Source organism: Gigantopelta aegis, chromosome 14 (genome assembly GCF_016097555.1).
Source record: "Gigantopelta aegis isolate Gae_Host chromosome 14, Gae_host_genome, whole genome shotgun sequence".
NCBI lineage: Eukaryota > Metazoa > Mollusca > Gastropoda > Neomphalida > Peltospiridae > Gigantopelta > Gigantopelta aegis.
In genome coordinates, this window is record NC_054712.1 from 52,476,354 (window position 1) to 52,485,375 (window position 9,022).

The 9,022-nt window shown below is 41.5% G+C and overlaps 1 protein-coding gene across 1 annotated transcript in view; it reads right to left on the reverse strand.

Annotated features, from left to right (window-relative positions):
* The window catches only part of LOC121389336 (putative phosphoenolpyruvate synthase), a 71,245-nt gene that overhangs the window by 49,100 nt on the left and 13,123 nt on the right, over positions 1–9,022 (reverse strand). Inside the window, exons 9-13 of the mRNA XM_041520932.1 lie at positions 8,337–8,464; positions 6,769–6,916; positions 4,533–4,719; positions 3,750–3,850; positions 1,842–2,008 (exon numbers count right to left, since the gene is read on the reverse strand). Coding sequence (XP_041376866.1) covers positions 1,842–2,008; positions 3,750–3,850; positions 4,533–4,719; positions 6,769–6,916; positions 8,337–8,464 — 731 coding nt within the window. The remainder of the gene's footprint in view (positions 1–1,841; positions 2,009–3,749; positions 3,851–4,532; positions 4,720–6,768; positions 6,917–8,336; positions 8,465–9,022) is intronic.

Sequence of the window (9,022 nt, forward strand, 5' to 3'; positions counted from 1 at the left end):
CACACTGCAGGGAGTCGATCATAGTAAATACAATAATCACACACTGCAGGGAGTCGATCATAGTAAATACAATAATCATACACTGCAGGGAGTCGATCATAGTAAATACAATAATCACACACTGCAGGGAGTCGATACACACTGCAGGGAGTCGATCATAGTAAATACAATAATCATACACTGCAGGGAGTCGATCATAGTAAATACAATAATCATACACTGCAGGGAGTCGGTCATAGTAAATACAATAATTATACATTGTAGGGAGTCGATCATAGTAAATACAATAATCATACACTGCAGGGAGTCGGTCATAGTAAATACAATAATCATACACTGCAGGGAGTCGGTCATAGTAAATACAATAATCATACACTGCAGGGAGTCGATCATAGTAAATACAATAATCATACATTGCAGGGAGTCGGTCATAGTAAATACAATAATCATATGCTGCAGGGACCCGTTCCACAAAGCGATCTTAGTGCTAAGATCATCTTAAGTGTATATGTTAGTTGTGCAGTTACGGTGATCTTAGGGCCAAGATAGCTTCGTGGAATGGAGCCCTGGACCCGTGCTTATAAAACTTTTAGAGTCCAGACCCAATCTTTAATGACATCACATGCATACAATTTGTATGGCATTGTCATGATGTTCACGTCTCGGACTCTATTAAAGTCTCGAGTCTGGACTCTAAAAGGTTTATAAGCACCAAGCCAGGTCTACAACAGCGGGTCTCGGACAATGTTCAAGGGACATAACACTCCCAAAAATGGGCCAACCTCCATGAAAGTCAAAACTTGATCTGCAACTCTGTATGATAAAGCTATACCCACATTTTAGTTCAACATCAAGATGCATTGTGAAAAAAAAGGTCTGCAAAACTATATGGACAGACAGAATAATAATTTCACTACAGCTTGCTTTAGGGTTTATTTTCTTGAGTCCCATGTCAGTAACATCATCTACAAAAGAACGAGTGCCAGAAATATTTTCTAGTTCAATGATACTTATAATTTTACTAGAATTATTATAAAATTCACTGCATTTTATTTTGGTACCATGACTTCACAACCAGAGCCGCTTTAAAGATCTGTGTGGAGAGGAGAGAAAAATGACCTGGGTAAAATAAATGTATACATTACCGCGGGGCCCCTGAAGAGCGGGGCCCATAGTACGTGCTACATGTGCTACTGGGATAAACCGGCTCACAACCCTTCTCTCAGCTGATAAATATTTCATCACTAGAAGGAATGTATGCAGTGTTACATATCACGTGACGTCATGTACTACCTTTGATTATCAAACGACATAATGAACAAGGAAGGAACAAAGAAAATGTTTTATTTAATGATGCACTCAACACATTTTATTTACAGTTATACAGTCATATGGCGTCAGATATATGGTTAAGGACCACACAGATATTGAGAGAGGAAACCCGCTGTCGCCACTTCATGGGCTACTCTTTTTCGATTAGCAAGGGGTCTTTTATATGCACCATCCCACAGACAGGGAAGTACATACCATGGCCTTTGATATGCTAGTCGTGATGCATTGGCTGGAACGAGAAATAGCCCAATGGGCCCACCAACAGGGATTAATCCTAGACCGACCATGCATCAAGCGAGTGCTTTACCACTGGGCTACAGGTATAATGAACAGTTAGCAATGCCGTCTACCTCCTAAACGATGAGACCAATTAACCAATAAAAAGGGCGCATTACCGTCTAGGGGACATGTGCTAGATGGGTTTTTTCTAGCACGGCTTTCTGGCACCTTTCTACCAGATGACTGAACTAGAAGGATGGAAATGAAACTACTTGGAGATTAATAATTACCTGCTGCCGAGGATCGCACAGCAAATCTTTTCTCGGCGACTTTCCCATCAAACACAGACACCAGGCCCTCCATGATGGCTGTTTGCAGCTCGCTGTGTACTGAGGTGGTCTTCAGCAGTGTCACAGTGTTAGAACATGCTGTCTGTAGTTCCTGCAATGTTCCTGCTCTGTAAATGGAACAGATAAATCAATTTCCACAGGTCAGGTCAGGTTAGGTCAGGTACGGCCAGAGTGTTTAACGTGCACATTCAGAGCAAGAAGTCGTAGAGCCGACCTTGGCCACCTCCTCCATCCAGGACAGGAAAGGGGTGGGTTGGAGGGGGGGTACCGCCAGCACTGGCAGGTGTAAGGGAGCACCAGCAGTCTGACCGGGGCCGGTAACAGGTGGAGGGTGGTATGGTGCTATGGAATTTGGAATGTCCCGTAGTATTAAGCCAGAGAAATGGTGCACATTTTTGTGAAGGAAGTTAGGTGCAATTCTGAACAGTCCGTCAAAAGTATTTTTAAAAAAGTAGCTACGTATAGTTTGGAAGATCAGTGCGCCAAGAGTAGCTCGTTAAGGGAACCTAGTAGGTAATTTCCACCAGACCTTGCGATTTAAGTAGGGGCCATCACTCTCACTCCTGATCACTCCCTGAGACTAGTTGAAGGACTCATTTTTAGCTCCCCTTAGCATGGGAATTTATATTCGTATCTGTAATCAGTATAGTAATATCTTAAATGGCTCCCCATAATCTAACTTAGAGAAGCAATTAATCATTGATGGATGGATGAATGGAGTTAGGGAGGAATGGATGGACGGACATACGGATGGATATACTTAGTGACTGATTGATTGCCGAGTGAGTGAGTGAGTGAGTGAGTGAGTGAGTGAGTGAGTTAATGAACAGATTTATTGTTGTATCTTACACTGCAGTGGATTTAATCGTTGATATCAAAGCTGCCAGTTCTGGGTAAATCTATCAAAGAGACAATCAAATAGAGTCAGCGTACAGACACATCAGTGAGCCAGTCAGCAAAACAAATGTTTATTTAATGACACCTCCACACAGTTTAAACTACCGTCCTAGGTGGTATCGTGGTTAAGCCATCAAACATAAGGCTGGTAGGTACAGGGTTCTCTCTCACTAACCATTAACCAACTAAAAACGAACCCACTGTCCTAGACAGACAGCTGAGATGTGTGCCCAAGACAGCGTGCTTGAACCTTAATTGGATATAAGCACAAAAATAAAGAAAAAGAAAGAAAGAAAGTTTAAACTATGACCATTTGGTATTTAACATATAGTGTTTTCCCTAGCTTGTTTTAGCATGGTGTGGCACCATGCCTCAATAGTCTAGCACCATGTTGCCTTAATCAGCACCATGCTGCCCTGAGATTAAACAAGCCTTTTTCAGTAATTAATTCTAAAATATGCCTTTTATATCTTTTGCCATTCATTTATTAAAGCAAACACATAAATTACATTATTGTTTACTTCAATTAATTTTTGTCTATTTTCAATGAAATACATGTGCCCCGAAAATGTTGAAAATGCCCCAAAAGTGTTTGATCTACCATGCCTTGCCAAATTTCTAGGGAAATCACTAATATATGATTATTGTTATATTTAACAGCATGGGATATTTTATATGCAGCATCCCACAAACAGGGTAGTACATACCACAGCCTTTGATATACCAGTCGTGGCGCACTGGCTGGAACGAGAAATAGCCCAATGGGCCCACCGATCCCAGACCGACCACACATCGAGCGAGCGCTTTACCACTGGGCTACATTCCGTCCTAGGATAAAAGACATTAATACACAAACACAACAGAAATTACACCCACATAGTGTTCAATATTCTACAAATCCAGTTTACATGTTACATCAACTAATATAACCTCTTTTATAAAGATATTTATAAAGATATTTTTCTAAGTACCCAGGACTTGGTGCGTACCTCTAGTTGTGCTTGAAATGCTTTCAGTGTCAAACAGATGCCTTCTGGTACTTTCATATCAACCTGCGACAAAAAAACAACATTGTACCTAATTATAAGACGTCAAAGTGCGATTTATACAATCACAACACAGTTTTGAAAGATGTCATACACAAGATGATATGGAATGTCTCACTTGTTATAAAAACACAGACAGTGATAAGATGCACAAACACAAACATAAACTGAGAAAAAAATGGAGACAGCAAGACAGAGCAAATGAAAGACAGAAAGAGAAAAAAAGATTGAGGAGAGAATGAGAGGGATGGGAGACAGACTGACACAGACAGACAGAGAGACAGAAACAGACAGACAGACAGAATGGAGAGAGACAGAGGGAGAGAAAGAGAGAGAGAGAGAGAGAGAGAGAGAGAGAGAGAGAGAGAGAGAGAGAGAGAGAGAGAGAGAGAGAGAGAGAGAGAGAGAGAGATAGAGACAGACAGAGACAGCCAGACAGAAAGACAGAGACAGACAAACAGAGAGAGAGATAAGACAGAGATAGAGAGAGAGAGAGTGGGAGAGGGAGGAAGCAAGGGAGAAAAGTAGAGAGAAGGGGAAAGAAGGGGAGAGAGGGAAGGGGGAGAGAGAGAGAGAGGGAGGAAGCAAGGGAGAAAAGTAGAGAGAAGGGGAGAGAAGGGGAGAGAGGGAAGGGGGAGAGAGAGAGAGAGAGGGAGGAAGACAGAGCGAGAGAGGATCATAAAGATACCTGTTTCTCTACTTGAGTCAGCAGAGGTAGCTGTGATCCTTTCCCTCCGACAATGGCCGACACGGAACAGGCAACATCAGAGAAGTCCAAGACAAGGCAATCTTTATAATCACCGATGTCCTCCACACATGCTTCTGACAGGAGGGGAATCGATGCTTCAACTTGCCTTGCTGGTCCAGCATCATTTCTAAAACAAACAACAAGTTAAACATATAGGGTTGAATTTACAACGTCTGCTTTTCTTAAACGCAGCTGTTTTTACATGCGTGTAAGACAAAAACAGGCTTTGTAAAGTTTGCTCATACTATTTTATTAGATGACAAAAGACAGTTCAGTTCACTAATCACTGGAAAGTAATATGTGCAGAGGGGTGGTTGAGGGTTGAAATTGCTTTCCTGCTCAAAATTACTTTTCTTCTTTTTTTATAAATACATTTTCCAGGGAAGCATATCCTGAACGCTTTCCTACAACCTGTCGGTGGGCCCATTGAGCTATTTTTTCCTCCAGCCTGTGCACCACGAATGGTATATCAAAGACCGTGGTATGTGTTATCCTGTCTGCAGAGGCGCATCTAGGGGGACTTCAGGGGCCCGCCCCCCCCCTAAATTTTACAATAGTTATAATTTTATTATAATTAATTTTCATTTTTTTACAATCCCCCTCCAAATCACCCCCAAAGTTGCCTTGGTATTCCACCTTATGTCACTGGGTGCCCACCTAAATGGATTTTTTGGATCCGCCACTGGTCTGTGGAATGGTGCATATAAAAGATCCCTTGCTGCTAATCAAAAAGAGTAGCCCATAAGTGGTCCTTAACAACCTGTCCGACACCATATAACCGTAAATAAAAAGTGTTGAGTGCATCGTTAAATAAAACATTTCCTTTCCTTTCCTACAAATTTCATTTGCTATGGTTTAGACCCTCCTGTATAGTTGCCTACATACAGGTCTGAATATTGAACTAGACCTCAGCACATTTTAAACCACAGGTGTGTGGTTTCTGGCATATGATCACATTGAAACTTGGTTTACAGAATGAGAGAAAATCTGCTGCTGCCAAACTTGTCACTCCTTCCAACATGTATTTATTTATATATGTATTTATAGTTACTTCCGTGCTTATATCCATTTAGGTTCAAGCACGTTGTCCCAGCTATCTGGACTGTCTGTCCAAGACAGTGGGTTAGTGAGAGTGAAGTCGGTGTAGTTGCCTTATACCCAATGAGTCGTTAAACAAAACAAACTTTAACTTTTAACTTTAAGCTGTTATTTCAGGGGAGCCCTGTGACCGCGAGGAAGCAACTATAATTGTGGCTGGTTCTACAAGAGTAGGAGTGGGACATAGCCAAGGGGTAAAGTGCTCGATTGATGCACGGTCAGTGTGGGATCGATCCCCATCGGTGGGACCATTGGGCTATTACTCGTTCCAGCCAGTGCACCATGTGCTACGTGCTATGCTGTCTGTGGGATGGTGCATATAAAAGATCCCTTGATGCTAATAAAAAAATGTAGCAGGTTTCCTTTTAAAGACTACATGTCCAAATTCCCAAATGTTTGACATCCAATAGCCGATGATTAATAAATCAATGTGCTCTAGTGGTGTTGTTAAACAAAACCAACTATGAGAGTAATGTCAACAGACACTGATTCAACAATGTCCAAGAGTTTGTCTTAACAATAAAACATGATAAAATGTCACACTAGACACAAACACTGGTGACAGTTGGAGAGACAAGGATGTGATGTGATGTGATGTGATGTGATTTGATGTGATGTGAAGGTGGACACCAAAAGATGTTGAAAGATCAAACAGGGGTGGGAACTGGTGAACTGTAAAAAAGAGGAAATCTAGAGGGGTCGGGGGGCATACCCCCCGGCTAAAGCTTACTCGCATCCTTTGCAAATGAAACCAAATAAGAAATGCAGTCGCATTTAGATTCATAATGACGTCACAACGTAATTCAATGTGTAACTTCATCATTTAGATCAGTTTTACAATATCGTAGCGGTAAGACAGCTTCCAAAATCTGGGCCCAGAAGTTTACATGACCTTTTGTTTTTTTCCACGATTAAAATACGAGGAAACACAATGTTCCATGAGAGGAAAACGGCGGATCCGAGGAGAATTCCCACCCCTGATGAGAGGAACTGCCAGACAGAAATGAGAGAAACAATGACAGACAGGAAAGGGGACAATGGGGGAGCGGCAGAAATTAAATAAAATTAATAAATGCACCTGTAGAAAAATTCCGTAGAACCTCGACCTGCCTTGCCATTGATCGTAAACTTGCAAAACATTTGCATCACTTTGCCACCTCTGTCTTCCTGATGGTACCAGACTGGAGTTACTCCCCCTTGGACATGCACACTGAACTCTTTGCCACCTAAAAAAAAAATAACATGTTGTATTTATTTATTAAGGTTTTCAAAGCAATACATTTACAGTGTCTGCACTTAACTTTTTTTTTGAGTTGCCATCCTGGCAAGTGGTGATAGCACTTTCACTTGCCCGGATCTATTTTCACTTGCCCGAATCTATTTTCACTTGCCCGAATAATATTTTTGATTACTGATTTAAAAAAAAAAAAAAAAAATCGGTCGCCAGGCGGGCAACCTTACTGTGGCTTTTCAGTCGCCTGTCGTCGTTTTCAGTCACCAGGGGTGATCAATTCGAACCTTGCATTTATCTATTTAAATTTTTTAATTTTGCTCAATAAAAAAAAATATCTGCTTTGTACTTTTAGCTACTTATCCTAATTAACTAATTTTAATAATGGTGATATAGCCCTTCATCATTATATCCCAGAAAGCGTGTTTGTTTGTTGGTTTTGTTAATTCATTAATCATCGGCTATTGGATGTCAAACATTTGGTACTTTTAACATATAGTCTTAGAGAGGAAACCCACTATATTTTTTCCATTAACAGCAAGGGATCTTTGCACCATCCCACAGACAGGAGAGCACATACCACAGCCTTTGATATACCAGTCGTGGTGCACTGGCTGGAACCAGAAATAGCCCAATGGGCTCACCGACGGCGATCGATCCTAGACCGATAGAGCAGCAAGTGAGTGCTTTACCACTGGGCTACATGGTATGTCCCACCCCCAGAAAGCATGTTGTCCCACCCCCAGAAAGCATGTTGTCCCGCCCCCAGAAAGCATGTTGTCCCGCCCCCAGAAAGCATGTTGTCCCTCCCCCAGAAAGCATGTTGTCCCACCCCCAGAAAGCACGTTGTCCCGCCCCCAGAAAGCACGTTATCCCACCCCCAGAAAGCACCCCCCCAGAAAGCACGTTGTCCCACCCCCAGAAAGCATGTTGTCCCGCCCCCAGAAAGCACGTTGTCCCGCCCCCAGAAAGCACGTTGTCCCTCCCCCAGAAAGCATGTATGTCCCTCCCCCAGAAAGCATGTTGTCCCGCCCCCAGAAAGCATGTTGTCCCGCCCCCAGAAAGCATGTTGTCCCTCCCCCAGAAAGCATGTTGTCCCGCCACCAGAAAGCATGTTGTCCCTCCCCCAGAAAGCATGTTGTCCCACCCCCAGAAAGCATGTTGTCCCAAAGTTGATTTGGTAAAAATTATCGGTTAATATTCACCGTTACACCAGCAATGACTAAGTAGTAAAAGAGTGTGAGATTCAACACTAGTAACTAGTCTGTGACCTAATGTACCGTTATGCTGCACAGCCAAAATAATGGCAGGTCAACAATGAAGCCACTGGCACCATGCTATCTAGGATCCCACTATATTTTAATGTTATTCAATTTAGTTTCTTTAATGACAAGAGGAAACAAAGAGCTGTATACCAGCCACGAAAGAGAAAGTGTAATCTTTTGGAGGTTGCCCGTCTTCTCCAACTTCCCACATGTTCAAGCTGACGTTGGACACCGAGACAAGGTCACCATTAGGGTAGAACAGATAGCCCACTTTCAGACTGGAAATTAAAAAAACAATAGAGTGAGAAATTAGCCCACTTTCAGACTGGAAATTAAAAAAACAATACAGTGAGAAATTAGCCCACTTTCAGACTGGAAATTAAAACAACAATACAGTGAGAAATTAGCCCACTTTCAGACTGGAAATTAAAAAAAACAATAGAGTGAGAAATTAGCCCACTTTCAGACTGGAAATTAAAAAATATATATATCATAAGAAATTGGCTCACTTTCAGACTGGAAATTAAAAAACCAATACAGTAGGAAATTAGCCCACTTTCAGACTGGAAATTGAAAAATACATATATCATAAGAAATTAGCCCACTTTCAGACTGGAAATTGAAAAATAGATATATCATAAGAAATTAGCTCACTTTCAGACTTGAAATTGAAAAAACAATATCACAAGAAATTGGCTCACTTTCAGACTGACAAATATCACTAATCAAGATTTTGAAATCACAACATTCACTGGAAATTGTAAATGTACTGCATGAACCAGTTAAAACTTTGTATGTATGGTGAAAGGTGTGCACGAAGATAAAAACAGAAAGAA